General features: G+C 43.9%; 1 protein-coding gene across 2 annotated transcripts in view; it reads left to right on the top strand.

Annotated features, from left to right (window-relative positions):
- DAGLB (diacylglycerol lipase beta) overlaps positions 1 to 16,364 on the top strand; it is a 29,269-nt gene that overhangs the window by 4,298 nt on the left and 8,607 nt on the right. For both annotated transcript variants that reach the window (XM_081839745.1, XM_081839744.1), the window contains exons 3-12: positions 3,193 to 3,344; positions 6,596 to 6,770; positions 8,365 to 8,626; positions 9,321 to 9,446; positions 9,638 to 9,765; positions 11,913 to 12,039; positions 13,402 to 13,485; positions 15,111 to 15,188; positions 15,392 to 15,472; positions 15,621 to 15,748. In XM_081839745.1, coding sequence (XP_081695871.1) covers positions 3,193 to 3,344; positions 6,596 to 6,770; positions 8,365 to 8,626; positions 9,321 to 9,446; positions 9,638 to 9,765; positions 11,913 to 12,039; positions 13,402 to 13,485; positions 15,111 to 15,188; positions 15,392 to 15,472; positions 15,621 to 15,748 — 1,341 coding nt within the window. The remainder of the gene's footprint in view (positions 1 to 3,192; positions 3,345 to 6,595; positions 6,771 to 8,364; positions 8,627 to 9,320; positions 9,447 to 9,637; positions 9,766 to 11,912; positions 12,040 to 13,401; positions 13,486 to 15,110; positions 15,189 to 15,391; positions 15,473 to 15,620; positions 15,749 to 16,364) is intronic.

The raw sequence follows: 16,364 nt of genomic DNA, 5'->3' as shown, positions 1-16,364 counted from the left end.
GCATTTATAGGCTAAAGAAGGCCAAAGTTGTTATTCAAAGATCAGTAGACTTAGATCAAGAGCATCTGATAACTGCAGCTAACAAATAATTGTTCTCTACTTCTTAATAACTCGTTAAACTGTGTAGAATCATGGCAGCTTTGTACTTTGCGCATTAACTGTCTCAAAGTATAGGAGAGCATTTAACTTTCCTCATTGTAATTTGCTGCCTTTGGCACTGTTAGAAAGACAATTCAGCAAAAACCCCAGGAAATGAAAGACCGAGTTTGTGTGGAGCTGGAGCAACAAAATCTGTTGAACATGTCCTCCTGCACTGTGATTTATATGGTGAGTGTAGTGAGAAATTGATTCTCCCTCTACTAAGAGCTCTTACAGGAAGGTCCCTGGAGATTCAGTATTGTTTTACTTAAAGAAAGTTTCCTTCTATATTACTGAAAGTGCTGCTGATTTTTTCAGTGCAGTTCAGGAGAAATTTTCTGCTGGCTTCTTGAGACGAAAGAAAAAGTATTATTTCTTCCAGGTATTCTATAGGAAGCGCCTCACAAATGAAAAGCAATTGATTAAAAAGAAAGAAAGAATAATCCATTGATAGTTTCCCCTCATCATGAATTGGTCCAGTCTCCATTTGAAGCCGTGTAAATTAGCGGCCACAGACTCCTCTTTGTGGCATCGAATTCCGTAAGTTAGCTATGTGGTGTTCCTCAGTTCCCTGTCTAACCATGACTGCATTTAGTGGCAGGCAGCTCTAGCGCATCCTGAGCATTTTGAGGGCTGTAGCCATGTTGAGAGCAGAGCAGTGAATTTCCCTGTAGCCGTCACTCGCAGTTGAAAGCAGGTTACTAGATCAGCAGTGGGATGCAGATGGACCTATAACCAGGCACTTCTGAGCTCATTTCCATAAGTCTTCTGAGGCAAGTCACATAGCAGCAATCGGTGAAGTGAGGGCACCCTCACCTGATTATCCATTGCCTGTGTTGCAGCTGGTTACTGGGAAATGGGGGTGCCTGAGTGGGGTGAAGTTTGGGTGAGCACCACTTTCCTGCTCCCCTTCTACCCCTCAGTAACTAGCAGCAATGGGGGCAATAGGGAGGTCGGGTGAGCACTGCCACCCCACTGACAGCTTGGCTGAAGGTACAGCCGATGATCAACTGTTCCCGTCAACTTCAAGCCTGAGAGCAAAAGCTGCTTACATTTTAGCTAACGAACTCTCAAGAATCTAGCCTCAATCCTAATTCTTCTTATCTGGAAGTAAGCGCCATTGAATTCAGTTGGATTTCCATCTGAGCAGGAATGGTTAAGGCTTGCACTGTGGAACAAATGCATATTTTGGGTTGAATGCACCGTTCTGATTTTACAGCATGCCCAACTAGCGCAGTTTTCAGTTTCCTTCAGAGCTTGTTGATGTGAAGCAAAGGGCATTTGGAAAATTGAATCCATGAGTGATTTTATAAGATGTCTAGGGTTTAATGAGAGGGAAGCTTTCCTCGAGAATGCTTGTCACTGGAAAAGCATATTTTTAAAAGATAGGTAGAAAGATGACTATTTTATCAAATGCACACTGCTTGCTTTTGTGTTCAGTTTATCCCATGGAAATAAGGCTGTGCAAGGCAGATCTTGTGTGACAATCTCTAGTATACAAAAATGCTGTCACTCAAGCAAAGTTAAGTGGTTGTGTAATGTTAATTACTTGTTGCAGCACAACAGAAGGTTTCGGCTTTGCTATCCCTGAATGAGGTTACTTAATTGATTTAAATTGCTGTAGTTGTTTTGAACAATAGCACTATGGTCTAATGTCTTATTTTTCCTCCTGCTGTGTTGTACTAGGAGATGCAATAACCTATCAGATTAGGCTAATTGTAGTAAATTTCTTTTTCTCTGTACCCTTGCAAATTGGTTTAGTGAAAATGCAACTTTTGGATGAAATGAGGTTGCAGTCCAACGGGGCGGAGAACGTTTTTCAGTCCAGGGGCCACATTCCATCATGGAAAGCCTTTTGGGGGCCACTTGCAAGTGGTTGGTGGACCCTGAAGCAAAAGTGGGTTGAACAATTATTAATATGTTTACATGCTACTTTTCTGCCTGAAAGGGACTCAAGGTGGCTTACAGCTAAAATAGAAACAGCAAAAAATATGGGGGAGGGGGGACTTTATTAAAAACAATTAGACTTCAATGGAATTAAAATGTAATTACAATACACAGGTCATTACAATAAAAACAGACCACCCTTTTTGTATAGTCAGTTCCCAAAAGAAAGTATTCACCAAGAGCGTGAGACTCTTACTCTCAGGGCTATGAGTTTGAGTCCCACACTGGACAAAAGATTCCTGCATTGCAGGGGGTTGGACCAGATGACCCTCATGGTCCTATCCAACTCTACTATGAACCAGCCAGTGGAAGCACAACAAGGAGGGAGCCAGTCTAATTTCTCTAGGAAGGGATTTCCAAAGTTTGGGAGCAGCCACCGGGAAGGGCCTCTCCTACACCCTTACCAAGTGTGCCTGTGAGGGTGGAGGGATCGAGAGAAGGCCATTGCCTGAAGATCTTAAAGCCCAGGCAGGTTCATAGGAGGGAATATGGTCTTTCAGATAGCCTGGACCTAAACTGCATAGGGATTTATAGGTGATAACCATCACTTTGAATTGTGCCTGGAAACAGACTGCTAACCCGTGGAGCTGTTGTAGCAAGCCATAACCAGCCCCCAGTCAACCATTTGGCTGCAGCTCTGTGAGCCAGTTGAAGTTTATGAGCACTTTTCAAATGCAGCCCCAGACAGAGCATGTTTCAGTAATCCAAATGGGGTGTAACTAAGGCGTGTGTCACCGTCACCAAATCAGGTATCTCAAGGAACAGGCTTCTTTATGCAATAGGCTACATTCCAGGCATGCGGAAGCCAGAGGTTTTTGTGCGTAAACACACACATGTACTTTTCCATCTGCCAGCCAGCTGGCAGGAGGCATGTGCAGAGTAGTGCCAGTGAGAGGAATGGCCTGGGGAGGGGTGTATCCTAGGGAAAAGTCCCAAGGGCCAGATGGAAAGGCCTGGAGGGCCACATTTGCCCCCAGGTCTGAGGTTCCACACCCTGTATATTTCTTCTAAGTGCATTAATATAGGATTTCACTGAGGATCTGCATCTTGGCCCAGGCTTCCTTCGTAGCTGACGTCTTGTGCCTTTTTTTTGTTTTGTTCTCGCAGGTGGATTGGAATTCTGGTTTTGTACTCCATCCACAAAGGGCAGTTTAACTGCGCCGGTGGAGCGTTGCTGCACAGTTACCTGCTGGTCCTCCTCATTCTCCTGGCAGCCATAATATGTGCTCTGTGTTCTATTTTGTACATCAGCATGCAAGGTGAGTGCCATTCTGCATCGCATTACAATTGTTTAGCCTGTATGAAAAGCAAAGTGATGCCCGTCCAAACTGCTCTTAGACTGCCAATAAAGAGGCTTGGCATCCAGCATTAATCCAGCAAAGGTGGCTGGGGAGGCCAAGCTGTTGTTGTTGTTGTTGTTAGTATTATTATTATTATTATTATCCTGAATGCCTCGGCTCCCGAACAAATCAGCCGGCAAACAATTGAAACCCAGAAGTGAGTGTTCCGGTTTTTGAACGATTTTCGGAAGCCGAACGTCCGACGGGGCCTCCGCTGCTTCCGATTGGCTGCCTTGGTTTCCAAACGTTTTGGAAGTTGAACGGACTTCCAGAACGGATTCCATTCAACTTCCAAGGTACATCTGTAAGTCTCTTAGGTGGTGAGCTCACAGCAGGGAACTATTTTGTTGTGAGCGCATCATGCAGCATCCAGCAAATGATAATTCTCGGTGTTCAGTTGAAATAACGGCAGCAATGTTTGGAGATTGGTTAGTAAAAATTCTTTCCCCCCCCCCAATTATTAAAACTCAGCTAGAGGAAAAATACTTCATTTTTAAAGCAGTTCAGGGATGGTGCATTTTCCCTTCCTCCCATGGGAGACATGGCAGCACTCACCCTGTTACCTGCATTTAGATGTCAGGTTAAGACTTATTTTGTGCTTCAGGCCTTTGGAAATGGCCCAGTTAAGAATGGCATTCCTCTCCCCCCACCCCCCACCCCCGCTCCTGGATTGCTGTTTTACAATGCACGTTGGTTTTATGGTTTATGGGGATATTGCCATATTACATTTTAATGAATTCTTTGTGTGCTACCCAAAGAGCTTTCGGGCTGAAGGGTGGGATATAAATGTAATAAATAATAACCTTTGAAGTTTGTGTCAATTATTTTTTTATTGGTAATAAAAGGTCATAAATTTTACTATGTATTAAAAGTGTGCTATTCATTATGTATACATGTGTGTATGTCCCATTAGAGGGGTTACAGATAGGTAGCCGTGTTGGTCTGCCATAGTCAAAACAAAACAAATTCCTTCCAGTAGCACCTTAAAGACCAACTAAGTCAGTTCTTGGTATGAGCTTTCGTGTGCATGCACACGTGTATCTGAAGAAGTGTGCATGCACACGAAAGCTCATACCAAGAACTGACTTAGTTGGTCTTGAAGGTGCTACTGGAAGGAATTTGTTTTGTTTTGGCCATTAGAGGGGGGTGTGTGTGTGTGTGTGTATCCCATATATTTGTGTGTGTTGTATCCATTTGTGCAGCCGAATTTTGCCCTCCTCACTTCTCCCCTCAGCCCTCCATATATCCTCAGAATCTGCTCTAGAGGGTTGAGGGTTCACAGGGAGAGGACAGAGCAGTCCCATTGGAATCAGTCCATATAAAATCTATAGGACTGTGTGTGTTCTGTATTGTACTCATTTTCATCAGGAATAATTTTATTATCGACAGGCGGTAAAGGTATTTATTAAATTAATTAATTATTGCATATCGACTCTGTTATATGTGTTTCCCATCCGAAACAGTCAGGTTCAGTGCCGTGTGTTGTTATAAGCCGATCAATGGCTTCTCGCCACAATTACTTTGTTCCACCGCAATTTTTGGAGGTTGCTGGGAATCACGAATGCAGAGAGCGCTGTTGTGCTTCAGTCCTGCTTGTGGGTGTCCCAGAGGGAGGTGGCGGACTCTCTTTGTTTGGGGGTTTTCAAGCAGGGTTCAGATAGCCATCTGTCATGCATGGATTAGCTGAGATTCTTGCCTTGCATGGGGTTGGACTAGATGAGCCTTAGGGGTCCCTTTCAACTCTACAGTTCTATGATTCCATGATCTGGTTGGCCGCTGTGAAAACGGGATGCTGGACTAAATGGCCCATTGGCTTGGTCCATGGCTGCTTATGTTCATGCATCACCTTCTGGAATTGGACGCATCTTTGCATCTTGCATTGCAGGATTTATTCCTTTATCTACTGACGAAGCCCTAAATCTAGAATAATGTTGTGTTTAGTTTGTTAACTAGGACAGTGGACATCTAGGTTCTGCCTGGGTGAGGCGAGAGCAGCTGCAGCTCATCCTTGTTGACAATAAACCTTGGTTTGGCATTACGTGTGGGCACAGCCTTTGTGACTTTGGTGATACAAATGAATGGGCTTTCTTTCTTGGAATTTGTACAGACATAGTTCACCACTTAACAACAACAACAACAACAACATTATTAATTATTCATATTTATTTATTTATTTATTTATACATACATACATACATACCCCGCCCTCCCCAGCCAAGGCCGGGCTCAGGGCGGCTAACAACCAATAATAAAAACAAGTTGATTGAAATACAACTTAAAAAACAGGATTAAAATACAACATTAAAACATGCAGCCTCATCACAGGAGGAGAAAGGAAAAAAGAAAGAGGGGGAAGGAATCAAATTGATTCCAAGCCAAAGGCCAGGCGGAACAACTCTGTCTTACAGGCCCTGCGGAAAGAAATCAGATCCTGCACTTTATGTATTGTGAATACTATAAACAATACCTTCTAACTGGTGAGAGATCGAGATCCTTAGTTTCGTTTCATGCACACTCTTCTCTCTCTCTCTCTTAGATGAATGTTCAAAGGCTGCTGCAAGGCTTAGTCTGCAGCCCCATGTCCACTTAACCTGGGAGCAAGCTCCCATTGAATTCTGTGGAGGCTATGTCTGAGTAGACATATTTAGGAGTGTTCCACTATGCTGCTCTGAAGTATTTATTAGGGCTAGCTTATGCTATCTGTTTGACATGCCCATCTGTGAATATCTTCCCTTCATCCATATTAACACATTGCTTTACTGCTTGTGACGTCATTATCTGCAAAGTTTGTCTTCCTGTTTTTTCCCCTTTTTCAGAGGTATGGGCAATGTTATGTACTGAAGTTCTCACCCTGGGCCAGCAGGGGGATACTGTAGATAGTTATGCAAATGAAGGATCGAAAGTGACATTCAGTGATTGGATAGTTTAGAAAGTTGTTACAGTAACGTGGTACTGGAGCTCTATATAAGCAGGCTGACTGAGCCCTTCAGTTCAGTTCTGTCCTGGCCTGTGAATAAACAAGAGCTGTTTGAAGAATCGCTGTGTCGTCTGATATGTTCACCCACAACTTAACAGGCAACATGAACATTTAGGCCATGATTGTGCTTGCAAAGCCCCTTTTGAAACCAGAGAAACCATTTTATGCTACTTACTTCAACTGTACCTTTCAGGAACCATTTCCAACCCTGGGCCAAGAAAATCTCTTCCTAAATTGCTATATCTGCGCTTGGCCCTCTTCTTGCCAGAGCTGGTCTGGGCTGTTGTCGGAGCAATATGGGTATCGGACCGCAGAGTGAATTGCGAAGGGGCTATGATAAGTGCCATATTTGGAACAGTCATTGCCAGGTAAGGATGTTCAGCTGCCTCCACCTAGGTATGTCTGGGTTGGGTGTTAGCATACCTAAGCATCCTTGCCCAATCTGGCAGCTTCCACATATTGTTGGGCTCCCAACTCTCATGCACCCCAGCTAGCATGACCAATGGTCAGGGATATTGAGAGTTATATTGTCGTTTATATTTATTAGATGCTTTCCTTACTAAAGTGACCCAAGACAACGTATACAGTATAAGGTTGCAGGGAACCAGGCAGAGGGCCTTCTTGGTAGTGGTGCCCGCCCTGTGGAACGTCCTTCCGTCAGATGTCAAAGAAATAAACAACTATCTGAAGGCAGCCCTGTTTCGGGAAGTTTTTAAATGTTTGATGTTTTATCGTGTTTTTAATCTAATGTTGAGAGCTGCCCAGAGTGGCTGGGGAAACCCAGCCAGATGGACTGTGTGTGTGTGTGTGTGTGTGTGTGTGTGTGTAATTATTATTATTATTATTAACACAAAAACCAATTACAACAAACCATAGCTATGAATACCTAAAAAAATGTATATCTACAAATAGCAGACCGGTCTTACAGATCCTGCCCCACTAAAAGAGGCTTCAAGTACAGTGGTAACTTGGTTTACGAACTTAATCCGTTCCGGAAGTCCGTTCTTAAACCGAAACCGTTCTTAAACCAAGGCGCGCTTTCCCTAATTAGGCCTCCTGCTGCCGGTGCCCTTCCACTGTTCGGATTCCATTCTTAGACCAAGGTAAAGTTCTCAAATCAAGACACTATTTCTGGTTTTGTAAACCAAATTGTTTGTAAACCAAATTGTTCTTAAACTGGACCGTTCTTAACCCGAGGTACCACTGTACTTGAAAGTACTTAAGGGCTAAAATCCTGGGGGAGAAGAAAGTTTTTGCTTGACGCCTAAAAATAGAGATGGTGCCTGGCAGGCCTCTCTGAAGAGAGCACACTACAAGCAGAAGAGCCACCATTTGGAGGGGGGGCGTTCTTGTGTTGCCACACTCCTGTGGATGAGGCACACAGTGAAGAGCCCCAGATTACAATCACAGGGTCTGGGTTGGTTCATTGGGGAGAGGTGGCCCATATAGTTCTACAACATCTGAAGAACCCCATAATAGGAAAAGCTGGTGTACTGTATTTTTCCGTCTATAAGACTTCCCCATGCATAAGACGCCCCCTATTTTTGGAGACTCAGATTTAAGAAAATTAAGATGCCCCCTAATTTTTGACATTATTTTTTTTGGGAAAAACCTAGTCTTATAGACAGAAAAATACAGTAATTGGATATTTCTGTTCAATTACATACAGTTATTGGATGTGGATTATCTTGGGGCCTCTTCCATTGCCACTGGTCTGGGCAAAACTTGAGGCAGTTGCAAGCAGGAGTTCCCCAGGGCTCATTTCTCAAAAGGTATCTCCTGTGGATGCTTCTATCCACCACTAACCTCTCCCAGTGCAAACATTGCAGTGGGTTTCCCCCCCTGTTTGTTGGAACTTGGAATTTCTTGGCGCAGGTTTCTAGAACGTGTGAACTGAGCTGGCGTGTCGTGAACAGCCCTCGCCAGCCAAAGTTCATGCAATTCTTCCCTTCTGCCCGGCAGCTGGATTATCATTGTTTTTACCGTGGCGGCCATCGTCATCGTCTTTGACCCGCTTGGCGGAAGGAAGACGGTGTACCTTCCCGATTGCGCCAATCGCGACCTGGAGAGCAGCCAGTCAGGCCAGCTGTTTTACAATGTTAAGAAGTCTGCCACTCGCGTCTGGGAGAAAAGAATCCGATTGATGTGCTGTTGCATCGTGCAAGATGACGACCACCGAGTCGCTTTTACAACCATTGCTGAGCTTTTCCGCACCTACTTCTCGGTAAGAAGGGAATGCTTGCTTTCCCCCATGTTTTTTTTCCAGAGAAAGGGGCTTAGGGGTGATGGACATAGGGGTCATCTCTGATACTAGGCCACGCCACATGAGCAGCCCTAATAATACCTGGGGAAGAGGGTAAAGAGTTTGCTCTTTGTTTGTAATGGTGATGTGTCTCTCATATATGTGACATCAAGCATGTTGAAAAGGGACCAATCATATGTCTTTCTTTTGCTCCTCAATACCCTTTGATGCTGAGGTGCGGTGTACAAGCGACTCCTAATTTCTGTGGGGGTTATGTTCCAAGGCACCGCATGTTTAAGTGAAATCAGATATATTTGAAACGCCATTGGAAAAGCCTGCAAACACTCCATTCTGCCCCTTTTCTTGAGGTTTTTGGGTCACTTCTGGGCTCAGTGCGGTGTGCGCATGTGTGATTCTGCTCATATTAGGGCTACTTTTAAAATGAGGCTGCATTTTAAATTGCATTTTATCCTGTATTTTAAATTGTTTTTTTCTCCCCTATTATGCTTTTATTGTAATTTTACTGGTGTTAGCTGCCCTGAGCCAGGCTCTGGCCAGGGAGGGTGGAGTATAAATAAAAAATTTTATTATTGTTATATTGGATGTGCCAAATACAGTCACTGCCTGTAAATGTTTTTGTTTTCTTCTGAACGTATCTGTCACTTTCTCTCTGCAGGACACCGACTTGGTGCCAAGTGACGTTGCAGCGGGGCTGACTCTTCTCCACCAAGAGCAAGATAAAGTGGAAAATTGTCCCAAGGAGCCTGAAGAAATTATTACTCAGTCACCATTAACTCCTGCGGTAAGACTGCTGGATGTTTTGAACTCGTCGTCCGGGTTCAGATGCTGCATATATGCTCAGATCTTCTGTGGGAGGGAAACTCACCTCTGAGGGCCCTGTCTGGCGGGGCACCTCTTAAAATTTCCCACAATTGATATAACCATACCCATTTTCATCACCATAGCCACCTTCACTCTCTGTTCCTTCCCCAGGCCGATGATTTGGATGCAGAATTAGAAAATGCCGCTCACTACATGAAGTTTGCCGTGGCTACTTATGGTTGGGCCTACTACATAATGGCAAACCCTTTTACAGGCCTCTGTAAGCTTAAAGGAGACTGGTAGGTTGATGCACTGTCTAAAACAGGTTGGCAAATTTAATTCTTAAAATGGCATGTTAAGCGCGGGTATTAAATGTGGTGGCTCATCGTATAAGAAAGTTGCTGTTTGCAGTGTAGCATCTGAGGAGGCTCCACTCTGGGGGTTAACTTGTTAACATGTCAAAATATGATTGTTGTGTTTTTTTTTCAAAGAATTGCTAGCTTTTTATATAGGTTCAAAAAGCTTGGAAACAGAGAATGGGTGGTGTAAACTCAGCTGTATAACTGAGTTGTTTAAAATATAAAATTACTCTTCATAATGTAGGGGCGGGGAACCTGATGCTCAGGGGCCAAATGCAGCTCTCAGGCCTCTCTGTGTGGCCCTTACGTCTTTCTCCAGGCCATAACCCTCACTGGCTCTCCTTGGCAACCCAGATATTTTCATCTGTCTGGGAATGTGTGCTTGAACTCTGACAATGCCTCTTGTTTGCCTGAGTGGGGGACTGAGTCACAGGAGTGGACATAAGAAAATCCCCAGTAGATCAGATGAAAATCCCATCTAGTCATAGATAGAATCACAGAGTTGGAAGGGACCCTGAGGGTCATTAGTCCAGTGTTTCCCAACCTTGGGCCTCCAGATGTTTTTTGGCCTACAACTCCCATCATCCCTAGCTAGCAAGACCAGTGGTCAGGGATGATGGGAATTGTAGTTCAAAAACAGCTGGAGGCCCAAGGTTGGGAAACACTGATCTAGTACAACCCTCTGCAGTGCAGGAACATGCAGCTGTCCCTTACGGGGATCGAACCTGCAACCTTGGCGTTATCAGTACCACGCTCTAAGCAATGGAGCTACCCCAGCATTTTGTCCCCACATTGGCCACAATTCGGACGTGCGTGCAACAGCACTCTTCGCACTTGTGATTCCCAGGAACTGGTATTCAGAGACACATTGCCCCTGGTTGTGGAGTTTTTCTGCCTTCCCTTTTATCCTCCCTGCCCTCCCTGCCCTACACCATCCCTGTGAGGTAGACCAGTTGGAGAGATTGAGCAACTGGCGCAAGGTCACCTAGCTGGCTTTGTGCCTGAGTTGGGAATTTGAACCCTGCTCTCCCTGGTCCTTGTGGGTTGCTCCAACCTGGGCTTGTCAGTGTGGCATCCTCATTCGATTCAAAATCCCATAAACCCCAGCCAGCTTGTCCGGTAGCCTTATATGATGGCAGTCAAAGTCCACCAACATCTGGAGGGATGTAGGCTCCTCATTCTGCATTAGGGATGAGAACTCAGAGATTGATTGATAGGCGAGGACAGTCCCTCTTACAACTGGGTCAGGGGGAAATGATATTTTAACTTGATTTCCTATGCTTCTGTTATACAGTTTAAGAATTTGTAATGCAACCTATGCAGGTTTTACTCAATAGCAAGCCCCGCTGAGTTCTGTAGCACTTACTCCCCATTTCCCTTTATGACTCGTAACACAAGGAGAGACAGTGTGGTGTAGTGGTTAGAGTGCTGGACTCAGACCAGGGTTTGAATTCTCACTCAGCCATGATGCACAGTGGGTGACCTTGGGCCAGTCACTGTCTCTCAGCCAAACCTACCTCACAGGTTTGTTGTGAGGGTGGGAATAAATGAGGAGAAGATGTACAGTATGCATGCCACCTTGAACTCCTTGGAGGAAATAGGTAAAAAGGTAAAGGGACCCCTGACCATTAGGTCCAGTCATGGCTAACTCTGGGGTTGCGAGGGAGCCGGCGTACAGCTTCTGGGTCACGTGGTCAGCATGACTAAGCTGCTTCTGGCAAACCAGAGCAGTGCACGGAAACACCGTTTACCTTTCTGCCAGAGTGGTACATATTTATCTACTTGCACTGGCGTGCTTTCAAACTGCTAGGTTGGCAGGAGCAGGGACCGAGCAATGGGAGCTCACCCCGTCACGGGGATTTGAACCGCCGACCTTCTGATTGGCAAGTCCTAGGCTCTGTGGTTTAACCCACAGTGCCACCCATGTCCCTTGGAGGGAATAGTGGGATATAAATTCATTAAATAAACAAAACTGACGTGCTAGCAATCTTCAAAAGAAGCCTTGTGAGAGGCTTCTTTTACTTGGGAAGTGTAGCCGATTTGAATTTTGCATGTCTCATTTCTTCTTCTGTCTTCAATTTATGAAGTTGTAGAAGCAGCCCAACAGAGACCGATATAATCGGCAGCGATCGTCTTAACATGAATTTTGGAGCGATCTTAAAAATCACAGGACTTCAGTACAGAGATTTCATTCACATCAGCTTCCACAATAAAGTAAGCCATTGGAAAATAAACCAAGTTGGTTCTTAGTAATTTCTTGATTATTTTTAAAGTCTGGAAATGAAAAGGGGCTTTCCACTCAGGCTGTTGATGTCAATGGTTAGAGACCCAACCAGGATGGCTGAAACATAGTTTGAAACAGAAAACAGTCTTTAATAGACAGCAAGCCTATTTGACAAGGTTGGGGCAGTTGCGGCAAGAATGCTCTCTGCTTAAACATGGTGACGAAGGAAAGGAGTTCTTTCAAAACACAAAGGGTGGCATCCAGTGCACTTGTTCCACTAGCACAAGGATTTCCACTTGTGAACAGAACTCTCTCTCCTTCCTCCCCCCGTACCCTGTGCCTTCCCCAAAACTTCTCTGAGGGAACCCCCAGAAAATATTTAGGGGGCACCTGGGGGAGAGGATGGGAAGGGGAAGTTCCGTTGCACAGCCCAAAGTCCTTGCACTGACGGGACGAGTTTGTTGAATGAGCGGCAGGTTTAACAGGTATCACTGTACATAAAAACAGTGCTTTTTTCTGGGGGGACGCAGGGGGACGCATACCCCTAAACATTTTGTGAATCTTTGTACTTTTGTCCATTTACTGTGCAGCCATACCTTGGTTTTCGAACAGCTTAATTCTCAAACATTTTGGCTCCCAAATGGTGCAAACCCGGAAGTGAGTGTTCTGGTTTGCAAACTATTTTTGGAAGCCAAATGTCCGACGGGGCTTCCGATTGGCCGCAGGAGCTTCCAGCAGTCAATTGGAAGCTGCGCTTTGGTTTTTGAACATTTTGGAAGTCGAATGGACGTCCGGAACAGATTCTGTTAGACTTCGAAGGTACGACTGTATTTGAACTATAAAATGGTGGTTTTCTTGAGTAAAAATGAGAGTACCCCTAAACATTTTTTAAGAAAAAAAGCACTGCATAAAAAATATGCTTGGCCTGTGGGACCCGCTACCACATGGCAGTTCAATGGCCACTGCCATAACAGACTTTTTCAAAAAGATACATAACTCTGTAGAGGCTGGATCCATCAGCAGTTACCAGGAGGAGCCAATGAAGCAGGAATTGCATGGAAACCATCTCTCAAGGATGGTGTAGCTGCATCCTTCATTGAGCAAGCAGGGGGGTCAGACTGGTGTGACTGGTTTCCATGCAATTCCCACCTCGTTGGCTCCTCATCCCGCAGGTAGGCCTCATCATCTGTCCGTCAGAGAGATCCTCACAAAGGGACGGACCTCTCCCTGCTTGACAAGCATTCCAGAGGCATTTGGAGGACGCAGTGGCTGAGCTAAGCAGACCACTGGCATGACCCAGTGTGGAAGATCTCATGCTCTCATGCTCCCATGCCCGCCCTTGTGTTTTTTAGATTTATGAGATCCCGTTCTACATTGCACTGGATCACAAAAAAGAGGCCGTCGTCGTCGCTGTGAGAGGAACCCTGTCATTTGAGGTAATGTCTATTTCATAAAATTGAAAAATTGGCAGCACAGCTTACATTACTTTTTGTTTTCTATGGATTTCTATGCATGGATTATCACTGGTGAGTTGTTACAGAAATATTAGTTCTTGGGGCCAACAAACATCATTTGGGGATTCTAGCTGGGACTTTTAACATCTAGGGCAGAGGTGAGCAATGTTGTGCCCTCCTGGTGTTAACTGGATTTCAGCCTCCCATCAGTCCCAGGCAGGAATTATGACAGTTGTCATCCAGCAACATCTGGAGGGACAAAGCTGCTGCTCTGGTATGAATGGGAAGCTTATACAGGAATAACTTGTCTGTACATCATCTAAATGTGTGGTGCATCCCTGTATATCACACTTCTATTGTAATCACCACCGGTTGCATTTTCAGCTTACTTCAAAATAATTTGGACACCTTTGTGTACATGATGAACTGGCAGCATATATGCAAAACCCTGTAGTGCCAGATGTAGTAGTTGGCATGAGGATCCTCTTCTTATTTATTTATATAGAAAAACAAATTTTAAAAATTAAATATCTTAAGAAATACTATGCAACAAATCAAATGTATCAGTTATATGCAGCAATACTGCTATGTCTTTCCACTTCATATATCTCAGAAGTCTAATCTCATTACTTCTTTTGCTGAGAAGTGTATTCCAAAAAATAAAATAAAATAAAAATCACAGGCTGATTTTAGCTATGATACCTTATTTGGGCTATCTCTTTCCTTTGCTTGCTATATTATTATAAACAGTGCCCTCCATAGCCCATAGAATCAGCCAAGCATTTTTTAAATATAGTTTTATTTTAAAAAAAAAAAAAATTGTTACAAAAGCATGTGCTTTGTCTCTTTCAGCCAAGCATATTTGTTTTGTTTTTTAAAAAATAATTTTTGAGTTATATTGCAAATACATACAAATCAAAACTTTGAAACGTGAAAAGAAGAAAAAAAGATTTTAAAAGGTTACAAAGAACAAAAAAAAGAAAGAAGAAAAGAAAGAAGAAAAGCAGAAATCTAAATAAATTACATAAACTAATACAATTAAATCTTAATGAAGATAAGAAAAAATCATAGATAGAACAGCGTTAATTCATTCATTATTAAAGTAAGACTTTGCAAACCAAATACATACACTTTAAACAGTTACCTCTTACATATCGTCTGTTTTCCTAAGAAGCTAACACTTCTTAGGTATTTCATTTTTCATATTCTTTTGTTCTGCTAAGCCAAGCCAAGCATATTTGATTCCTCCACTGTCTCGGTCAGTTTCTGTGAAGCCAAAATGAGTGATAATCAGGGGTGGCCAACGTGGTGCCCTCCAGATGCCGTTGGACTACAATTCCCATCAGCCCCAACCAAGCACGATCAATAGTCAGGGATGATGGGAATTGTAGTCCGCAGCATCCGGCGGTCACAATGCTGGCAGCCCACGCTCTAGATGTTAACGTGCCTTCCAGAATATCTTGAGTATAAAACCTCTGCCATCCGATGTCCAGTGGTGTCAACTCTGCAAGAAGGTATCCCTGATCCTGGCAGTGGGTGGTGTACTTTGTGTGTGTTTGGCAGGCAGCCAAAATGCTGATACTGCATTTCCCTTATTTTGCACGCAGGACGTCCTCACGGATCTCTCAGCAGATTGTGAACACTTGACATTGGAAGACGTTCTGGAAAACGGTTTTGTGCATAAGGTCAGCAGGTAGTTCTGTGACAACTTTGCAAAGCCCTGGAGATCCAAAACTCTTTGTTCCTGTGTGTACAGTGAGACGCTGGGAAGACTCCTATGAGATTCAGATAAAGGGTCTCATGCTCTACCGACTGAGCTATGGATTTAAGCACATATTGCAAACACAAACAAGCTTTCAAACTGAGACACTGTTTTTTTGTCTCCTAGGGGATAACCCAGGCTGCCAACTATATTTACAGAAGGCTAATAAATGACGGGATTCTGAACCAAGCCTTCACAATTGCTCCTGTAAGTTGTCGCTTCCAATCTCTGGGCGTGCATCCCCCTTGCCTCCACCTACTCTCCAACATGTTCTGTTGCAAGCATTTAGCTGAGCTGCTCAGTTCATCAGTATTTCTGTTTGTGTCCTAGCCCTTTCTGTGTTTTTTATCTCTAGGAATATAAACTAGTTGTCGTCGGCCACAGCTTAGGAGGGGGAACGGCCTCCATTTTGGCAATCATGCTCAAAAACGCATTCCCCAGTGTGCGATGTTATGCCTTTTCTCCACCAGGGGGTTTATTAAGGTAAATTATATTAATTTTCTATCTCCATTTCAGGACAGAAATCTGTTGGCAAATAGAGCAAGGGAGCCCAGCCTAGCTTAGCACGGTGAGCTTTGAGAAACCAGGGGGTACTTGGACATGAAATGATGTAAAGATAACTTGGGTCAGCTTAGGAAGAACTTATGTGAATTGAACTGGTTTGGTCCTGCATATAGATTTCTCCCCTGTAAGAGATGGATAGGTTTAAAAAATGAACCACGATTCCTCTAGTTTATTTCGGACTCCTTTTATTAAGTGTAGCATGTTCATCCCCCTCTATCCACAATGATCTGAGTGGGTAAGAACATTGTGTTCTTGAATAACTGGTAAGCAATGAAAAAGAAATTGGCTCTGATAATGATATGGCTCTTTTTAAAAAGCAAATAAATTAAAAGCACAAGGAGACCATTATTGCTCCAGACTTGGTCATCTGCAGAGAGGTTTCTGCATCTAAGATCAGACAGGATCATCTGTATAAAAGAACAGAACGGATTTCCACCCTATGTGATCCCTCCTGCCCATCTACTTCCACATGTACACAGACCTGTACATGTGGGATTGGTTTAGTAATCAACACAAGGTTCCTTTCCCCCCCTTG

The sequence above is a fragment of the Podarcis erhardii genome, assembly GCF_964252035.2.
Source record: "Podarcis erhardii genome assembly, chromosome: 14".
Taxonomy (NCBI): Eukaryota; Metazoa; Chordata; class Lepidosauria; order Squamata; family Lacertidae; genus Podarcis; species Podarcis erhardii.
This window is presented reverse-complemented; position numbering and strand designations above follow the sequence as displayed.